Below are 22,000 nucleotides of genomic sequence, written 5' to 3'. Positions count from 1 at the left end.
TACAAGACATTAGGAAAATATGAAATGTGGGTGTGCTGTCACATTAGTTACATTAATAAAAATTAGTAGCCTATCCTTGCCTTGTTTTTGAATAAATCAATCAAATAGTATAAAAAACATTTCGGAGAAAGTTTTTCTTAATCTTTTCCACTGGCCAAAGAGTATTTTTAATTGATTTATGTTTTTAATGGAAACTGATAAACCTTGTTGTGCATTATTTGCACGAAACCATTTTCTCAGACAATCTGCTATTATCATGATAAGCAATTATCTCTTTAGTTAAAACATTAAAACACAGCATGAGAGAGGAAAAGTGTTCGAAAGCAGTGCATCCACAACATATATTTCTATTAATTGAATATAAAAAAATGTTGTAACTTCTCAGTAATGATTTAATGTATAGGCTAATTTAAGTGTTTAACTACATACATATTTAATCTAAATCTTTACAACAGAAGTAAAACAAAGTTTAAATCATTGTTTTATTTACTTAAACTGTTATTGTGAACATGAACTGTATTTATGATTAGGACTTAAAATGAAGATTTACGGTTTTAGATATGCGTCAGTTTCACTAAACGGCCCAACGCGCTCGCTGGCGCGAACATTTAAGAAGGGATGATGTTTGCTTCATATGATAGGCTTGGTTAGTGAAATTATATTTGTATTATCTTTCTGTATATGTATTATTTTCTTTAGATTTACTGTCTAAAAGTGACCAAAAAGACATTTAACTCCAGCTCACCATCGGTGTCGCCAAACTGCTCCATCTCCAAAATGTTCGTGCGCATGGGTCAGAGTTTGCGTGCAGGTGCGCAAATTTTCCCGTCAAGTTTGTTTTTATAAATCACAACTTGTGCGTCGTAAGTGGCGTACACCTCTTTCAGGGCCTGTTTTGTGCGTACGCAATGGTTATAAATGAGGCCCCAGACTAGTTGAAAAGAGGTTCATCCCTTTTGGGGTGGTGCCGCTCTTAGTCATATGGAACATAGTCTTAGAGTTTAAGCTTTACTATCTGGGGTTCAGGTCAGGAAGCAGACAAACTGGATAAACCGACCGTCTGCTAGCTGTCTCACATCACAGAAGTCAGATAAACCCCATCACATAGAGACTCTTTCACCTCCCAAACCCATTTGAAGGGGTGGTAAAACACGATTTCACTTTTTAGCTAGTGTGAAATGTTGCTGTTTGAGCATAAACAACATCTGCAAAGTTACAATGCTCAAAGTTCAAAGCAAAGGGCTACAACAAACGGCTGGTAGGGACTACACAACATTCCTCCCGGGTTAGTGACATCAGCAACCTTAAAATGTACATAAACCCCGCCCCCGGGAACACGCAGTCCATGTTGAGAAGAGGAAAAGTTGTATAAGAGTACATTTGTGAGTCAGCTCAAACTTTAGCATCCTTCTTTTCACATGCAATAAAAAGTCACTCTGTGTGCATCTTACAACAGTTCTTATAGCGATCTTCGCCCATGACGTCACGACGCGATTACATGCGCTCTAGTTGGCAGAAGAAAAGTAATGGCCGCTTGCTGCGCAGCGCAAACACAGAAGAAAAATAGTTGTATCGTGCTGTGTGATCGGCTATGTTAACAGGTTCGATAAGAGTAACCCCAAGAGCTACTACCGCGTATCTAAACAGCCTGAATCAAGAAGAAAGCTGTGGATTTCTGCAATTAGGCGTCTAGAACCCAGCGGAAAACAATGGGAGCCAGCGGACCACGATCGCGTCTGCTACCTACATTTGATAAATGACACCTCTATTTTACTCTAGTTGTAACACATTTACCAGTTATCCTTAGTTAAAACAAGTAATATTCGTAATTATGACTTATAGGCATCTAAAGATTTGTACGCCTTCATCGACTCTCTGGTAAACATAGATGGCGTGTCGATGAGATGCAGGTAGATGTCGCCGAATGTCAAATCTGGCCATGTGGACGGGCTTTTGCTCCAGTTCCCACTCAGGTGATAGGATCAGGCAGAGAACATGAACCCTGGTTATATAAAAGCTTAACCTTATAACTCCTTTTAGCTTCTTTGGACAAAGAATTAGCAAATGCTGACAAAACACAGGTAGACTGCTGCGACATGTTTTGGTTCTTTCTGCCAACCAGTTCGCGCCCACACCCATATCGTGACGTCACATTTGACTCCGGCGAACATCGCTATAAGAGCGATTTATAGATTATCATGACAGAATATGCTAATTGAAGATAGTTAACTCCACATCAGCAACATAAATTCATCAACTAACCATTCAGAGACGTCCTGTTGCATTCTACATGTTGTCACTTCTTCTTGAGTCTCTCCATCTTTGTCTGACTCTGTTTTAACATTAAAGGCAGAACAGTTTCTGTCATTTTAGTGTGTCTACGCTCTTGAAACTCCGCCCTCTGAGGCAGCTCATTTGCATTTAAAGGGCCAGGCACAAAACGGTGCGTTTTTGCTAACCCTCAAAAAATGACAACTTTAACATGCTATATAAAAATATCTGTGGGGTGTTTTGAGCTAAAACTTCACACACACACTCTGGGGACACTAGCGGCACCAGGAATTTGATTGTAGGTGGGCCTCCAGAAAACTGGATGGGCCAGTTAAAATAAGCAAAAAACAAACAAACAAAAAAACGGGTTCCTCTTCATCTCCGTTTCAATGCTTTTCTGCCGCACTGAGGACAGCGACTCAGTAGCCTACCTGTGTGGCTCTTGTGTCGCTGTCCTCAGCTCAGTGCAGTAACATTAGCCTAACTGGGGGTTCGCACACTGGACAAGAAGCGCAGCGCTGTGCCGTGTCGTGTCAACTCGAGGTATCGCACACTGGACGCGCACTTTCTCAGTTTATGGCCAGCAATACTGTTATGTTTAAGGACATTATGGAATTAAGATAATGTCTGTAGTGTACTATGTTATGATTGTACTGTACAATTAAATACAATCGATGCTGACTTTGCAGTCTGAACACTTTACCTCAGAGCGTCTGTTAACTGAATGAATTGAGAATATCAGCTGAAAATCCGATAACATCAGCAATTTTCATTCAAGCAGCTGATTTCTGTAAATGAATATAACACTAAATGTATATTGCAGCACAGGGTGAAGTCAGTATATACATTAACGACGATTTGAGACAAATACATTTAAATGTAATATAAAACAAAACAAATGGCGCTCTGTGGTGCGGCAGGATTTTGAACAAGGTCCTCCTGAGCCGTTGCAGACAGGCGACGAATGGTGCCGCCGGTGTGTGTACACACTCATAGAGAATAAAGTGTTCGAAGTCACATGTGGGGTAGAAACCGCTGATTGGTTGAGAAGCTTTCACTCAAAGCTTTCCTCGGGCTGCTTATTGGATGAACTGCTAGAATGAAAATCACTCACTACTCACGGCCTGGGTCAAATTGGGTGGGTGCTACCGCCGCGGTTGTCTGGGGACATCAGAGATTTATTTTACATCTTGTGAAAAGGGCATTTTACCACCCCTTTAAGGGAAAGAATTTAACAACTGATAAAGGTATGGTGGGGTGGTGATGGCGCAGTGGATAAGACACATGCCTGTGGTGTGAGAGACCCGGGTTCGAATCCACTGTGAGACACCAATGTGTCTTGCAAGGTTAAGTGTCTTGCTCACCAATGTGAGCAAGACACTTAACCCCTAGTTGCTCCAGAGGCGTGCGACCTCTGACATATCTAGCAATTGTAAGTCGCTTTGGATAAAAGCGTCAGCTAAATTAATAAATGTAAATAAAGCTTGGATTGGTGAGTATTCGATCCCTTACTTCAAAAGCACTTATTGTAAATGATACAGATCATAAGCTGATGTGTTTGACAGAAACCTGGCTAAAACCAGACGATTACATTACTTTAAATGAGTCCACCACCCAAGATTACTGTTATTAACACAAGCCTTGTCTGGTTAAATGTTATTTTACCATTTTATCTGTAATTCTCTCTCTCTGTTTTGTCGCAGAATTGTACACAGACGACAACATAGTATGTGGACATGGGTGATTTTTTTGAATGTGTCTTATGCTGCTCAGCGAGCTAAAAGTAGCTATAAACTAACATTGAGACTTAAATTTTTTTTTTCTTCTACAAAAACAACTTAATGGTAAGCATACATAACATTTGTCACATGTCGCTGCTGGAAAGATTGAACACATCTGTAGACAATATCCTGTCAACCCGTGCATTGGACATTCGATAAGAGGCTGTATGCACAGATGCTTTACTTCAACCACTGGAGGCTGAACTGCAGGGATGATGATTTCCATCTAACGCCAAGCAGTAGCCTATTGCAGAAACATTGCTTTATTTAATCGAGGTTGTATAATGTATGCACCAGGATTCTCAATTTAATAAACCTGCTGAAAAATCCAGCATTGTTGGTCACCAGCATAAGTTTTGCATGCTGATTGTTGGTTTGCTGGTCACCAGCATTGGAAGCAGGAGTGCTGGTACACCAGATCAGAACCCAAACTTGAATTACTTTTGTAATAAAGCCTTTATTTGTAATACTTCTTTTATCACAATGTCCTTTGGTACTTTTGGCACAATATATGGCATTCATTCATTCATTCATTCATTCACCATAGCAGAATTTTATTTAAACTGTCCCTTTAAACTTTTTGAGCTGACAAAGACAAAATTGTCAAAATACAATGGTCACAGACACTGTTTCTTGGAGCTTGTTCTTGAACTTAAAAGTTTACAATATGAATTAAACAAAGGCGTCTGTTAGACTTTTACTAAAATATCAATATTGTGACATGTTTTGAAGGGGAAAAAAGTCATGTCACATTTAATTTTTCAGTTTTTAAAGGAATTTTGGATCATATTTAGCCTATGGGTGACAATAGTCAAACAAGCGCAGTATTTTTTTTAAAAATGTTTATGTTGTTGTCCGTAAAAGTTGTGTTTTCCCCCTTGTTTTTTATTAAGGCCATCACCGAATATTCTGAACATTATTCGCCTATTAGATAGGCATATTATGTTATTAGAGAGAGAGGGCGTTGTTTCTCACTTTCGCTACACTGCCCAAATTTATAAGACAGGCAAAGGGTACGCGCATGAGAAATCTTCGACGCGGACGGTACACTGAGCGCGAGTGCGCTAACGGGTACGCGCTCACGGACATACACAAAAAAAGAGAAAGCGAGAGAGCTTATAATGGCTGCCAGGAAAAGCAGAGCTGAGGAAAATCAGTTACATTGGGAATAAGGTCGTGCACAGGTAAATGTTTCTTGTGTTCGTGAGTGTGTGTGCAGCGGGACTCTTTGTCTGAGCATGTGTGTCGGACTGCTACGCAGGTGCATGCGCTGCTACTGGAAGGGCTTTGCATTGAAATACACCTTTACTGTTACTGTCACAGCAGCATATTAGCATCGTGCATATGTTCTCTCGTGTGATGGGCAGCTGCTGTGTGTAACACGCTTAGACAGCTATATCCAGCTGGAGAGGAAAAAACTGCGGCGCTGCGGCCGAAACAGACAAAACCGACAGGCCTGTTACACGGCAGCACAAGCACATGACTGCATTACAAACACAACAGACGATTGTTTTCTCACGATTTCTGCTCATGTGCTTCACTGTACTCGGTCAAATAGTAAAACAGAGTGCGTTGGCTTTGCCCTTTGATCGCTGTTTCCTCATGTCAAGCTGCTTCCGCACACACGCGCGCACACGTGTTGGCAGCGCTGTTGAGTCTGTTTACCATTTGCACTAATGGCGTGTTTTTAAATTGTTTCTGGTCACTTCGGTACAAAAGCGAGAGATTTTAACTGTTCGTGAATCCCATTTAGAGAAACTGTCATGCTAAAGATTAAATGTATTATGAGCAATGGCTAAATTTGTAGAACTTCTATGATGAATTTCAAGGAAAAAAAGCTTTTTAGAGAAATTAGAGTTTTAAGTGACTGCATGTGGCGTGTTGTACTTTTTTGTGGGCTACTATCAAATGCCTTATTGAGTCCCCCGTACCACATTTTACGTACTAGTAATAAAAGATAACCAAAGAAGCAAATTATGGTTAATTGCCATTAGCCAATTAAAAAGAAAGGAAAAAAGTGCGATCCTTAAGTCCCGCTCTGTCGAATTTTAGTAGGAAATGTCAACACAGGAAAGAAAATTGCACTTACCGGTACACATTATTGATACAAGAAGTGTACTAAATATCTGTATTTTGTTTCATTTGAGAATGAAATAGTAAGTCTCTCTTCAAACAGTTTTAACTCCCCAAAATTCTCAATCTGTCGAGTGTGTTAACCTGACGTCTTAATATATATATATATATATATATATATATATATATATATATATATATATATATATATATATATATATATATTATATATATATTATTATTATTAATATTATTTTATTTTTTTTTTTTTTTTGTGTGTGCAAATTTGGCAACACTTCATACTTTCTATATATTAGCCTACGTTGTGTTTTTCATTTATATAATTCTATGTTGATTTATTTAACATTTTCCTGGCAATAAACAGTTTTTCTGTCTTTATAAACTCTAGAGAAACTGTGATGTGGCAAATAGGTTTTGGTTATTTCAGTGTCAGATAAAGCCAAATGTTGTATTATCTTGAAGAGCCAGACTATTGGCAAGTCTTTCATTGGGTTCTGGCTAAACACCACCCAATTAACAGAAAAAAGCTGGCATCTGAGTCTTACCAACCACTGTTTGCTTTTAAGTAAAATCTGAAATTGGATACTATTTCAGCTTATTCAAATAATGGCACAACAGTGTGCACAATGTACATTTAACAATAAAGAAATTAGTGGCTTACAGTTATGATCCAGAGATAACTTGTTTGCTATATTGATGATCATTTGCTAATTGCCTCAATCAAAGCGGAATATCTTTCAAAGATTCATAGCTGTGAACCCTTAGCCCACAAATGTCGACTAATTCTGGAATTAGCTATTCTTGGCAATTTAGAGTACAGAATGTATCAGACAGTTTGTCTGAGACTAATTGTTGTAATACAAATGATGTTAAGAGAAATCTAATACAACCGCTTGCTGCTCTGAACTGACTTCAGCTGAACAACTAAAATTAAATCCTGTGTATCACTTTAAAGCGGGTTTGAATCAATCTGTATATAAAGTGCTGTATAAATACAGGTGGCTTGACTAATGGGCCATAGACGCTTAGCAGGTCTACCCTTCCCAACTCTATAGGTAACATCAACAGCAGATGATATTGGTATGAAAGTTCCATGCCATATGGAATCACAGTAATAATGATGGAACAGCAATGTGTGCTTGAAATAGCGAGCTCATCCCTGCTTTGGAATAGGGGTGCAAATATAGAAATTTTGGCTGATACAAATAAGGTGATTATTATGTTCATATAATTGCCATTATATGGCCAAATTGGCCAACAATTCTATACTATTTTGTAGTATAAATATTAAAAAATGTATACTATAGAAATGTAATATCTATGCAAACAAAACACACTGAAATAAGTAATTCTACCGACTGCATGTGAACATTATAATGCACTGTATGAAAAATTAAATTTATGTTTAGAATGTCTAAAAATTATATTTAATAGTTTTATTAAATTACACTGTTATAACCAGGGGAATGAGCAGACACCAATATATATCAAATATCTACGGTTATTATCATTAATTAATAAATAAATCAAATAAAACTGACAAATATTTTCATTACTTAAAATAAAACAAAAATTAACTTAAATTGTGTTAATATTTATTTATATGTAGTTACATTAGTTATTTTAACTCAAACTTATAAAAGTAAATACAAATTATATAGACCCATTTTATAAAAACTTTTTAAAAAATTACAAAAACTTTACAATTAAATTGAAAACCGAAGATATTTACCTAACAAAGTTAGGTTTGTCATTAGTAGCGGCTTTAGAGTTCCCAGCAGATACTATAGTGACTCCATTCATGGTAAATTGTATGTTGCTGCTTTCTTCACACAATACAGGTGAGGAAGAAGAGGATGGTGAGCAGTCAAGCCAAGTACGAGCTGATCCAGGAGGTGGGCAGGGGCAGTTACGGTGTAGTATACGAGGCAGCTGTACGGCAGACCGGCGCTCGTGTGGCTGTGAAGAAGATTCGCTGTCACTCCCCAGAGAACGTAGAGCTGGCCTTGAGGGAATTCTGGGCCCTGAGCAGTATCCAGAGCCAGCATCCCAACGTCATCCACCTGGAGGAATGCGTTCTCCAGAGAGACGGTCTCGCCCAGAGAATGAGCCACGGCTCCAGCTCCTCGCTCTATCTGGAGGTGTGTTTCCAACCTGCAAGTACAGCAAACATGAAGCAAATCCATTTTAGGTTCATATTGTTTACTAGAGTCAAATTGAAAAACTTGATAACAATGAAAAGGAAATGCATGTCACTACATTCATATATTTATTTCTAACTATTCATACCCATTGATAGTACCAAAGTCCTTTTAGGCAAGTCATGCCACTCGGCCGCCATCTTGGCAACGCCTCCGGGCAGCTATTTCGGACTAACAAGACCAGGCTCCTATCTAATTGAATGGGCAGAGAGTCAGAACTGCGCTTTCACTGGTCACTGGGACATAAAAACTGCATGTATAGAAACAGCAGTAAAATATGATAAAACTCGCTGAAAAAGTTTGATGACTTTGCCCCAAAATAAGGTTTAAAACGCCTTTTTCCCCACAGGTTATACTTTTACTACGCATGCGCAAGGGTTCTCTCCCTCTCTGTCATGCGCGCACCACACGGTTTGAGCACAGTATGTGCGCACTCTTGCTCGCTCGCTCTAGATTCCGGGAGATTTGAACTAATTTTCGGGCATCAGGGAGCCGCTATCATAATGCGGGAGACTCCCGGAACTTCCGGGAGACTTGGGATGTCTGATATTTACACAACGCACACATACACTGCATATAAATTCTGCTGCCTTTTCAAACAGTAACGTATTTTCCCCTGTCGCAAACCTCATCTGTGCGCATGCGTCAGTGGAACCAGACGATAGGCTTAAATGTTTCCCAGCTTGACTGTTAAAAGCAGACGATTGGCTTTCCAGCGGGAGGGGCGGGGCATGTGCATACAACTGCCATCTTTTGGCGTTACGGGTTTTCCCTATATAGTTGTATTGAGGGTCGAGGAAGTTGCATGTCTCTATATAAATAGTCTCTGATAGTACTCAATTAATGGGACATATTTACCATTTCTGGACACTTTAGGAACAATTACTGAATGAAATTAATTTATTATCTGCGTATTACTTCAGTATCCTCCCAGGAAACAGGAAGTGGCTAATTCAGCTGACAGTAGTTTTTTTTGGTTTATTAAAGGGGTCATATGACGGTGTGAGAACACAATGTAAACATAAAATCATGTCTGCATTTGTGATTGTTGTTTGTGATTTGTTATTGTAGTTTGGCTTTCGCAAAGGAAAACACAGCGTCTCCACGACATGGCGGCGCCGACGGCAACAATAATACAGTTACAATAAAAGTTACGCTGCATTTCTTTGCATATACATTTGGGAGGTGTTATGAAACTCTGCCCCCACATAGTGAGCTAGATTTATAGGGGGCGTGTTTGAATAAAGCGTTTTTAGGAAGGTGTGGCTGAGCCTTAACTTTTACAAAGAATATCTCTTTGCGTTAGAGACTTTGAGCTTTGAAACTGCAGATCTTATACATGCACAAACAGCTACATAACACACTAAAGAAAAAGCAAAACAAGAAATCGGACCATGTGACCCCTTTAATGGGGATGGACAAAATGAATTGGTGGGTTGTCTGCTGCCTTCATCATGGGGTATATAGTATATAGGAAATGAGTGGGCATGAACAGCACCACAATGTTTTGAATTCTTGAGCCCCTTCAACAGTTGGAAGTTTTTTTTTTTCCGCTGTACCATTTTTGTAAGCATTAGGGCTGCATGATATTGGGAAAACTGACATTGCAATATTTTGTGTGTCTCTTTCCATTCATACTTTCACAACACCATTTTCAACTGAAAACCAAAACCTTTGTTCTGAACAGTGAACAGTGTTCAGGCTGTTTATTTACAAGATAACAGTGTTTTGGAGGACTGTAAACGCAAACTTTTGAAAACTGCTTTCAAAGTGCATGTTTTTGAAAACGATGTCATTATCTCTGTGTAAACTACAAAACGTGAATTTATGCATGACATCTTGAGCATATCACATGTTTGTTAAGTGTATAGGCGCATAGTTTTTCTTTACAAAGTGACATCGCCAACTACTGGCCTGGCAGCGTAGTACAGTATTTAGTAGTTTGTGCGGATTCGTGTGAAGGGGATCGTTTTGACAATGTTGTTGTCTGTATGCCTGTAAACCTGCAGTGCAAATATTTGTTTAAATAAATCGCAGCCTTTCTGTTTTGATAATCACTCTGAACCAAATCGCAATATCGATTTTATTGTGATGTCATGCAGCCCAATTTTCTATGCTATTTATGAAGCGTGGCTCATTTATTATTGATTTATTGTACTTGTACTATACTAATTTTGTGTGACTAATACATTACCCATCATTCTTTCTGACATTATTGTAAAAAATACATATACATCAATTAAAAAACAAATCAATTAATATGCATAATTTGCTGTTTACTATGTTATTTTAATTGAAAATGAGTTGCCCCTTGCATCCATTTTATTCTGAAAATCACACATTACATTGTAATTACTACTCCTGTAAGTAGGAACTTCCCAGGAGGACTTAAAGGAGCATATTCTCTGTATAATTAGGGTTTATGATCATGTCCCACAGACACTGACCAGACTTGTTTCTTAAAATATGGACTGTAAGGCAAGCGCAGCAATTGACACATTCAACAAATAAATAGCTTTTTACTGCTTAATATTATCATAGTCTTCACAATGCAGATGTACAGCTCTGTTCTGACAGTGACTGTTAACATGGTGAAGTACAGCATGCTAAAAGACGGTAAAATTTTTTTTTTAAAAAAGGCCACAAAATCAGCCTCCCAGATGATTATTCTGATGATGAATATGCAAAAAGAGCAGGAATACAAACTACTTGGACTACTCTACAAAGGAGACAGCACTCTATAATACAAGTGGATGATTATAGTATTGTATGCCATTTTGTGTTGGGTCAAGTTGCATAAAGACGTGAGGATGTTGTGACTGGATGGAAATAAGCCAGAGTGCAGCTCAGTAAGAGGTTGTTATTCCTGGCCTTTGAGATGTGGTTGATTAGCACTCTTGCTGCTATAATTGTGAGCCTGCAGAGGGCCGTTTGTCTGCTGACCTCAAAGCTTTCAGCATCTTCTGTCAAAAGGCAGCTGAAGAAGGGGAAACGTGGCTCAGATAGACACAGAAATCCCCAAAAGTACTTGTAAAGGTTCTTAACTTTTTACCACGTTAATATCCATTTAATATCACTTTTCAACCCTAGGTAAAATAACATTTCAAACATATAATTTTGAGGTTAACACCATTTTGAACCTCTAGAGCCAATTTAACCCTGTTTTGCATTGAATTGAATACTACAGCTGTTTAGCAACAGACAAATAATCATAAACCAAAGGAGGTTTACCTCTTTAAAGATTCTTGCACATAGACTTTCAGAATCTTAGGGAAATGGTAAAAAAAAAAAAACCTGAAAGACTGTCAGAGGGATTTTTCTTGACAACAGTTACATAGACTAGAAGGTATTACTACAGAACACATGTTCCTTGTGTGATGTGCTTGTCCAATCACTTTTAATCTTGTATCTAATCTTGCAAATATGTAAATAAGAATGTCATCCCAATATTTACAATGTACAGTGTGTGAATATGAATTACATGTATTGTATTAATGCAATACTGTGGTTACTATTTTAAGTGTCTAAAGCCCTTTTTTGTTTTACTTGGGAAAATAGATTAGTGCATTTGGTTACACTAAACATAAGTCAATCTTCAATAAGTCTATAAGCAGTTTAATAATGGTTCTGCTTAATGTAAAGATAATTTTGTTTTGAATTATTATTATTATTTATTTATTTTTAAAACAGAGCTAAACTTAAAACACAAATCCAATGTGGAGGTTATCAGGGGAAGGATGTGGTTGAATGTACCAACACATGACATGCAGGAGTGTCTGTAACACAAATCTCCTCTATGGCCAGTGCTGTTGCTTTTGTGCTCTGATTGGTTCCTTGTGCAGACAGATGGTGTGGTGTTCATCGGTTAGTGCTCTGTTTTGCAATACCCTGCAAGATGGTGAAGAAAACATAGCTGCCAAAGCTGGTTGTGTAATTGATCATCCAGTCAATATGAAACTGACTAACTGTGATGTCACTCTTTTGTATAAGACACCTCTGTTTAAAGCCACTGTTAAATATCTAATACAGCATATTTTTCCATCTCGTTTTTGTGCAAGGTGACAGACTATATGCAAAGAAATTATAAATAAACTTGCACTTTTAATTCAGTTCTACAAAGTAATATCTAATTTAAATATTATTAATGTGCTATGTCTTTTGTGCTTATTCTGCATTTCATTCAGTCGCATTTTTATCTTCCTCCTAAAAATCTAAAATTAAAATTTTTACAAAGATGTGATAATGTTGGGTTGAAAATGATGTACATGGACACCTAATAAACATTTACTTTTAGTCAAATTAATTTGCTTCAGTGTTTCCACGTTCTAAAATGACCTCTTTAGTAACTGTTCGCAAAGACAAAGCACAGTAAATTATTCTCTCTGTTGATAATTATACACCTGTGCGATAAACGCTAACAATGCATGGCATACATTGTCCTCCACAACTTGACAGGAGGCTGTCACACATTAACAAAATAACTTTTTTTTTTTCCATACATCAACTTATGAGAATATGCAATTCAACACCTTTATGGTTCGAGTTGGAAGGAATATTCTAAATCTAATTTTGGATGGAACCCATCATTAGCATAACAACATGCTAACATCAAACTCAATAGCAGCTCATTAAGTTTTGGAACAGTGATTGTGTTTTGATGGATGTTGATGTGGATAGATGGGATTTATATTTGCTTGATGGAATGTGGGTTGTAAGTCAGCTTAAGATTTCATCCATGAAGTTTGGCTTCTATCCCGGAACATCTTTAGTTTTATCCTACTAAACTTTGCCTAGAGTGTCCTCGGCAAGCAGATAATACTGGAACAGGATGAAATAGCTGGAAGTTTAATAAAAAAAAAAAAACTTATTCCACATCTTTTCTTTTAAAAACATGAATGATTCCTCAAATCATGCGGGTAGTTGTTGAGAGGTGTGCAATTACTTTTCTAAGCAATCTAACTTATGATTTTCTCTTAGTGACAATGAAAGTGAATACTTAAATGAATACAAAAAACGTGAATACAAAAATACTTAAATTGAAGGTGGGATTCAATCAGTGGTTGCTTATTGGTCCAAGCAATGGCCTATCAACCATCCTGAAAAAAAATACTCCAATTACAACACCTTAGCAGCTAAATATATAAGCTTTGGCAAACCACACAACACCCTGGTGTCATGGTGCATAGTTTTGCACAGGCAAGCATTCCTGTAGTTAAACAGTATATCATGGCACTAGCAATGGTCATGGGTCCTAATCCAAGGGAATGCATTAACTTATAGGTATACATTTAGGGCAATCTAAGTATCTTTGGATAAAACTGCTGGGCAAATTATAAAGGTTGATGTTCCCCATCATGAACTGTAAAAAAAAAAAAAAAAGTCTGTTTAAAATAGCTGAACATGAATTTACATGATACTTTAGATCAGGGGTGCCCAACCCTGCTCCTGCCCATCGACTGTCCTGCACAGTTTATCTCCAACCCTAATTAAACACACCTGCCTTTAATTTTCAAGTGATCCTGAAGACCTTAATTGGTTGGTTCAGATCCTGAAGACCTTAATTGGTTGCTTCAGGTGTGTTTGATTAGGGTTGGAGATGAACTGTGCAGGACAGTGGACGGGCAGGAGCAGGGTTGGGCACACCTGCTTTAGATTATCCACTAATTAACAGAAGTGGGTCTTATGTCTAGTGTCCTTTCCATAATGAGAAGCCAGTTATCTCGGTGGGCCGTGCACATTTTCTGTTAACACATTTATTTTGTGAATTGAGCAACTATTCTGTAAAATGATACCTTTTTTTGTTGACCTTGTCATTAGAACTGGCCATTAAAATTTCAACCATAAGTGCCATTGCATAAATCTATACAAAATGTGAACCTTTACACCCTTCAACTCCAACCCTAGAGGGTCAGTGTCCTGCTGAGTTTAGCTCTAACCCTAACCACACTCTAACAAGCTAATCAGCTTCCAATTTACAGACAGGTGGGTTAAATTGGGATTGGTTCTAAAATCTGCAGTACACATGCCACCCAGGAATAGAGTTGAAGAGTTCTGTTTTACACAATTGGTTTTAACTTTTTTATTTCTTTATATCCACTCAGTTGGTGGAGACATCTTTGAAAGGTGAGATCACGTTTGACCCCCGCTGCGCCTACTACCTGTGGTTCGTCATGGACTTCTGCGATGGTGGAGACATGAATGCCTATATACTGTCCCGCAAACCCAGCCGCAAGACTAACACCAGCTTCATGCTGCAACTGGGCAGCGCTCTTGCCTTCCTGCATCGCAACCAGATCATCCACCGAGACCTCAAACCTGACAACATTCTCATCTCGCAGGGCCGCACCCCAGCCGGGTTCCCCGAACCCACCCTGAAGGTGGCTGACTTTGGCCTCAGCAAGGTCTGCTCCTGTTCGGGCCTGAACCCCGAAGAACCGGCCAGCGTCAATAAATGTTTCTTGTCCACAGCTTGTGGAACGGACTTCTACATGGCCCCTGAGGTCTGGGAGGGCCACTACACCGCAAAGGCTGACATTTTTGCTTTGGGGGTGATCATATGGGCCATGGTGGAACGGATAACATTTGTGGATGTAGAGACTCAGAAGGAGCTTTTAGGGAGCTATGTACAGCAGGGGGAGGATATTGTCCCCCTGGGGGAGGCTCTGCTGGAGAATCCCAAGATGGAGCTCCTCATCCCGGCCCGTAAAAAAAGCATGAATGCTGGCATGAAGCAGCTGATTCGAGAGATGCTGTCTGCCAATCCACAGGAGCGACCCGACGCTGTTGAACTGGAGCTCAGGCTGGTTCGGATTGCATGCAGGGAACTTGATTGGGATACGTGAAAGGAAAGCATCTTGGACATGGGGTAAACTTATAGAAAAACATGCTCTGAGCTTGGTAAACGTAAAAACATGTTGTTTGGCCCTGTCCCTAATGGCACACTTGATGTTGACTTAGGGTATTGTGGTCTATGCTCTGAAGTGTCTGTGAAATCCAAAATACTCTAGGGTTTCCGAGTTGTCAATTCAGATTTTAGGTCCCTTTTGCTTAACTCACAATGGTGTAGACGATTACCTAACATCATCTGTGCTGAAAAGTATAGGCTTTGAGGAATATCTCACTGGGTGAGAGTGCCCTTTGGGACAGGGTCTTTGTGGGCAGGATTGAGTTTTTAGGGGGCGGTTGCACTGGTCCTCCAGTTTGGTACAACATTCATTGATGAAAAACAGCCTTTACAATGTTAAATTCTTATTACTGACTCATGTTCACAAGCACATTGGGGCTTTAATTGACAGGAGTCAAGATGGGCTTCAGTGGGGTTTCATTAATGAAAAACATCAGATATCCACCTTCCACTGACCATAAACCACATTGACCCAGATAAACACAGAGGTCCACAGAATTTCCTAGAACATTCCCAGAACTAAAACATCAGATAGCATGTAGATTAGGGCTGGGCGATATAGCTACAATATAAATTTGTAAAATATTTTGGCTTCATGAAATATTCGATATTTTCCTTTTGATGGTCTTTGGTTTGTATTTATTTTCTTTGCTCATGAATTGGAGGAACTGGTTTACTGACATGGTCATAAGGAATTGTAATTGCATTAAAATCATGTTTGCTCATTTTGTCATCAACAAAATGGTGAACATATATTCAATTATCGTCCAGCCCCATTGTAGATTTTTATAGCACAGCAAAAAGACTTCCATCTTTCTTGGGATCGCTTTAGTTCTCTATGAGAGCTAGTCTCACCTCACTCCTGGTGCTAATTCAACTCGTAATGCAAAGCGGAAAACATGCAGCAAATAACGGTTTCTTTAACAGCCACCTTGATTTATTTTTATTTATTTTTTTTACACTCAATTTAGCAGTTTTTTTTTTTTTTTACAAAAGGATCAATATCTGTTTTTCTATAATTCACAAACAAAAGGGCTTCAGGGAGTTGTATTTGTATCACTCAATCTTTTCTACAAAAACGTTAAAGGCAATAGTTTATAGTCTGTCAAAAGACATTCAAAAGATAATTTATTCTGTAGTATTAATCATCCTGCTGGAATTTTGAATAATCAGTGAATACCCATTTTAATGAAGAAAAAAAAAGGTCGAGTTTCAAGGGAATTCAGACGTAGTATCTGATATGAACTGCCAGGTATGAATATATACAGACTTATTCTGTCTTTACTTCCTACTGGAAACTAAACGATTAAAGGAAGCTCTGTGTACTGTATGTGTGAAGGATATGTGTCCATTTCAGAACACCAGATGTGAAGTGGTTCGACATAATTTCTTGAATTGAGGATATAAGTTTTCTCTTTTGGACTGTGGATCAGATTTAAAAAGGGGAAAGCTGGCACTTTCCACAAACGGTATAAATGGGAAAGTAAAATGGTCAGTGAAAAACATTAAATTAGCTATTTTATTTTCTGTTCGACTGTTCTGAGGTTTTATTTATATTTATTTTTTGCAGCCATGTTACCAAAATTCTTAACATCTCTGAGAGTTTGAAGTTGAGTAATAATCATTGAATAAACGTGATTATTATACAATTATAATTGAATGCATTATAATTTAAAAAAAATACACCAGAATGTTTAACAGAGTAATGAGGAACAGTTGCGCCAGCAACTAGTTGTCTAGTTTTTACCCCAGTTGTTGGTTTATAGTTTTTGAAAGACTTCAATAACAGGCTGAATGGTTTAGCTTGACGAATACTCTACAATTTGTGTAAAAATTAAGAAAATAACAAGATTTACGTCACACCATGCTATACAAAGAGTCAAACTTAAGAGAATGTTTTTGATTGTAATCCTACGTTAAATGATTTCCAATTTCTTTAAACAAAGTAACACCATTTGTACTCTATTTGTGGAAAGTACCATCTGCTCTTTTGAGACAGAATGGCTACAATTACTTTAGCTGATTGATCTGAGGATTCGCTTAAACATTGACTTGAATTCATAGACTGAAAGTCAGTTTGTAATGGACCATGCCATTGTGGCTTACAAGTTAATTAGAGATTCTTGCTCACAACTTGTAATATTTACACCCAGTGATCCTCACATGAACGCTGTGAACAACAAGCCTCGATCAAAAACAGGAAACCTCATGTATTGGCACCGAGAGAGTTACGCACTACAACAAACACCAGTGTACTAATGCATGCAACTCCTCTCACCTTCAGGGAAATGCGTACAGGGAGTGTGAACGGTAAAAACTTTGATGCCAACACACACACAACCTTAAGCCTCTGTGAGTCGGGGATCTCACATCTTGTGACACATGATACCAGCGAGCTGAATTTTAACTCCACTTCACTGTGTCATTTCTGCCTGGAATCCCAGAGTGCTGAATCTTACCGGTAATCCCTTCCGCTACGCTCACGACAGACTAACGCTAAGCTTGTTACGTTTCTGAGGTATTAGGCTAAGACTGCATTCTCTGGGACAGAAACTGCCATTCAGGTCAACATTTTGTACAATTTTACTGGCAATTTAGACAGGAATCCTCGTGGTAGTAGTACCTCTGTCCCTTTAAACACACAACACATCTTTTTCCTAAGTGACAAAGTGTAGATCCATATTTTTTCACCTTGTCAAGAGGGGCATGATGTAAATGACAGAACCACACCAATTTTAATTCAGAGCAATGGTTTAAATCATCCCTCTCAAAATGTTTTTTTTCCCTTTTGTGGAAGCTTCTCTTCCAACTGTGGTATTATGCTATAATCCACATTATCACAAGAATAAAGGATAAAGGGATTATTTTCACAGAGCCACTACTTCTTAATCACCCAAATATTGTTTAATCTTCCTTTTTCTTGTAGATTACCATAATTTAGGCTATGCCTTATTTTTAAATCCTGTTGCCCTTATGAGCACTTGATTCGTCCGTGTGTTTCCTGGAGTTCTCTCAAAGGACATAGCTACATTTTCCTGATAAGCACCTAGTTGTGTTGGTTTGAAATGATTCTTTATCAAATGTTTCTGTTTGTCAGTATTAATAAGAGAACTTCATGGAAGGGGCCGATCTGTCCAATTAAATATATGTGTTGTTGTCAACTTAAAGGGGATGGTTCCCCTAAAAGTTTAAATGTTGTCATCATTTACTCACCCTCACATTGTTCCAAACCTGAATGAGTTTCTTCCTTCTGTTGAACACAAAAGAAGATATTTTGAAGAATGTTTGTAACCAGACAGATCTATTGGCTTCCATAGGAAAAAAAATACTATGGAAGTCAATTGGTGCCGTCCACTTTGTGGTAACCAAAATTCTTCAAAATATCATCTTTTGTGTTCAGCAGTAGAAAGAAACTCATACAGGTTGGGAACAACATGAAGGCGAGTAATTGACATTTTTTATTTTTGGGTGAACTATCCCTTTAAGCAAGACTTGGATTTAGCAGCCATGAAGCCGACATGCAGATGAATGTCACTGGAATGTAAACTCGTGGCCCAATAGAAACATTGTGGGAAAAGAGCAAAATAAAGGCGTGGTGCTCTCTTAAGACTGGTTCACATGGGACGATTTTAAAATTGTCGGCCGATTTTCCAAACCTGAGAGACCCCAGACACGGCGATAAAAAACCACGGGTCTAACAGTTTTGGTCGTACAGTGTGTGGTGCGCAGCCACATGGCAAAATCAACACATCACACACAACCGATTTGACTCCCGAGCATTCCCAGGTCAGACGGAAAATCTCGCAAAATCCCTCAATCAAACGTGACTTCAGAGTAAACAATCATGGCGGAAGAAGAGGATAAAGTGGCGATAGTTTGTAGTTTTCTTTTGATAACGTTTTTTCGGTTAAAAACAAAGGCGATGGTCAAAGAAGTGGAGAAAATTAACGCGAGCATGGACGGCTGTTTTGATTTTGTTTCCCGATGCTTCCTCTGCGCCTCCTCGACTCACTTTCTGATTGGCTACACACCACAGTCCACAGGCTGCGTGCTCGTTTGTCCCCGGGGGGGACCACACACACGAGGAGAAATCGGGGCAAAAAATCCAAAATGTTGGATATCCCCTATTTGAGATCGGAGCGATCCTGACGTTCTTCCGAGCAGACGAGAGCAGTCTTAACACACCACACACGGCAGGAATATCTGATCAGATTATTTTTCGATTATCGGAGTATCCTTAAGATTGTCGGAAGGGGTAAATCGGGACTAAAATCGGCCTAATTATCCTGCAGTGTGAACCAGGCTTTACGCTATGTTTACGCTGCAGTTCCGTGTGTCCCAAACTTGGTTTGAGACTGATCTGTGTGAACAGCAAAAATGATCTCTGCCACTTATGTATTATTTTGATACATATGTAATTTTATTGACCTGTGTCTGGTTTAAAATATATAGTGCACAAAAATGGACACTTAAGTCACACTTAAAGGGTCAGTTCACCCAGAAATTTAAATTCTGTCACCATTTGCTCTGCCTTGTGTTGTTCCAAACCTAAGATTTTCATTCATCTTCGGGGAAAACAATGAAGATATTTTTAATCAAGTCTGAGCCAGTTCTATACTCTACATTGGCAGCTACGCCAGTTTGACGCTTCAAAAAGTTCATAAAAAGATCGTAAAACTAATCAATATGAATTGAGTGGTTTAGTCCAAATTTCCAAGAGACATGATAGTTTTATATGATGAACAGATTGAATTTAGGCTTTTACCAAGAAAGAACCTAATTGGTTCTTGCATGTCAAGCGAACATGCTTGAGCTTCCTTTTATCATAACTGAGGTGTGAGTTGATGAATGTTTATATGTCAATAAATTCCTAAATTTAATCTGTTTTGCATATAAAGCGATCGTGTCTCTTCAGAAAATTTGGACTAAACCGTTCAATTTATATGGATTAGTTTTACGATCTCTTTATGAACTTTTTGAAGCATCAAAGTGGTAGTTGCGTATACTGTCAATGGAGGGACAAAAATGTCTCATTTAATTAAAAATATCTTCATTTGTGTTCCGAAGATGAACGAAAGTCTTACGGGTTTGGATTGGAATGACATGAGGGTGAGTAATTGATGACAGAATTTTTATTTTTTGGGTGAATTTTACCGTTTTAGACAAAATGTCAAATAATCGTCTGCCCTTAAATGCTGCTAGAGCTTTTCTCAAAACTGATTTCAATTCTCTGAGCCATTTTTTGCAATGACTTTTAATCAACTGGCAAGTCCGGTGATTTTTAATGGATGTATTAAGAAAGTTCTCCTTAAGTTCACCCAGGTGTCCTAACCACAGGTGTAGTTCATAACAATTATAAGCATGTTCCACTAACGCTTGACTTTGTCACAACATCAGTTAATATGTCAATGCATAGATTCATGAAGTCAAAAGTTGCAAATACTTTCATATATGGTTCAAAGGTTTAGGGTCGTTAAGATTCTCTTATGCTCATCAAGGTTGTATTTATTTGATCAAAAATACAGTAAAACCAGTAATATTTTCAAATATTACACTTTTAATTTTTTACAATTATTCTTAATAAACAATTATATTAATGTATATTAAGATCTAATTTATCATGTGATGGCAAAGCTGATTACTCCAGTCTTCAGTGTCACATGATCCTTCAGAAATCATTCTAATATGCTGATTTGCTGCTCAAGAAACATTTCTTATAATCATCGATGATGAAAACAGTTGTGTTCATTAATGTTTGTGGAAACAGTGAAGCATTTCTTTTTAGGATTTTTGATGGATAGAATGTTTAAAAGAACAGCATTTATGTTCAAATTTTTTTTTTTGGTAACAATTTAAAAGTCTATACTGTCATTTTTGATTAAATGCATCCTTGCTAAATAAAGGAATTTAAAAAAAAATCTTACGGACCCCAACTTTTGAACAGTAGTGCAATTTCATAAAATAAAATAATGATGTTATAATCAAAATGCCTGCTTTACTCACAGGTCAATTTAAGATTAGCGTCTGATATGGGACACATTTAAAAAAATTATGGCAACAGCCTGATTGGAGCAGAAAATTCAGTTTGGGTGTCTTATCCTGCGGTGTGAACGGACTTAAAGCACCCCAAATTTGTTTTATAGATGCACCTATTTTAACCTGGCATGAGTTTTTCCCTCTTGACTAATAAAATGACCCACAATAATTTTCACTTTTTTCTGTCCTCTGTACATACTGTACATGAACGTCTTAGCCTGAAATGCACAGATAACTTCCTGATGGTTTTATGTGTTTAAATGATTGGTGAGTTTATATTGTGGGCTGGGCTGTCCATCATTGGTTGTTACTAGTGGCGTGCTGACATGATTTCATGCCCTTCTCTATTTTTCTGGTTTTCTGTGCTGTTTCAGTTTGTCTACTGATATGATCTGATATATGAAGGGTGAATGTCTTTTGTGTTAAAACTGGGAGCACAACTGTATTTAAATTTTGTAAAAAAAACAAAAAATCTTGTTTCAAACAAGCACTACGAGCCTCCGAAAGCCTGACCTGATTTACGAACAACTACTGGGAACTTGGTGGTGTTGCACTGTGACTTGAAAAGTGCTTTTATTTATTTTCTTTTTCACAGACACTTTGTGTTCTTGTAAAGTATTTTGAGATAAACAGAATTTCATGAGAGGGGATCTTCTAAGTGAATGTGTAATTTATTGTTGGGGTTGGCTTTATTAATAAAACTTTTACTTGAA

General features: G+C 38.0%; 1 protein-coding gene across 2 annotated transcripts; it reads left to right on the top strand.

Annotated features, from left to right (window-relative positions):
* The first annotated feature begins 8,002 nt into the window (after positions 1-8,002).
* On the top strand, positions 8,003-22,000 carry pdik1l (PDLIM1 interacting kinase 1 like). 2 transcript variants are annotated; one of them, XM_077200086.1, is made up of 3 exons: positions 8,003-8,287; positions 14,449-15,212; positions 17,536-22,000. In XM_077200086.1, the coding sequence occupies exons 1-2, from the start codon at positions 8,003-8,005 to the stop codon at positions 15,187-15,189; spliced, it is 1,026 nt and encodes a 341-aa protein (XP_077056201.1). In that variant the 3' UTR covers positions 15,190-15,212; positions 17,536-22,000. The 2 variants fall into 2 exon arrangements, with proteins under 2 accessions (XP_077056201.1, XP_077056200.1); XM_077200085.1 differs by having other exon boundaries at positions 14,449-22,000.

This window comes from Siphateles boraxobius, unplaced genomic scaffold (assembly GCF_051911475.1).
Source record: "Siphateles boraxobius isolate OS27281-9 unplaced genomic scaffold, OSU_SipBor_1 43, whole genome shotgun sequence".
In the NCBI taxonomy this organism is placed as follows: Eukaryota; Metazoa; Chordata; class Actinopteri; order Cypriniformes; family Leuciscidae; genus Siphateles; species Siphateles boraxobius.
Note: the sequence above shows the minus strand (reverse complement) of the source record. Positions and strands in the feature narration are given on the sequence as shown.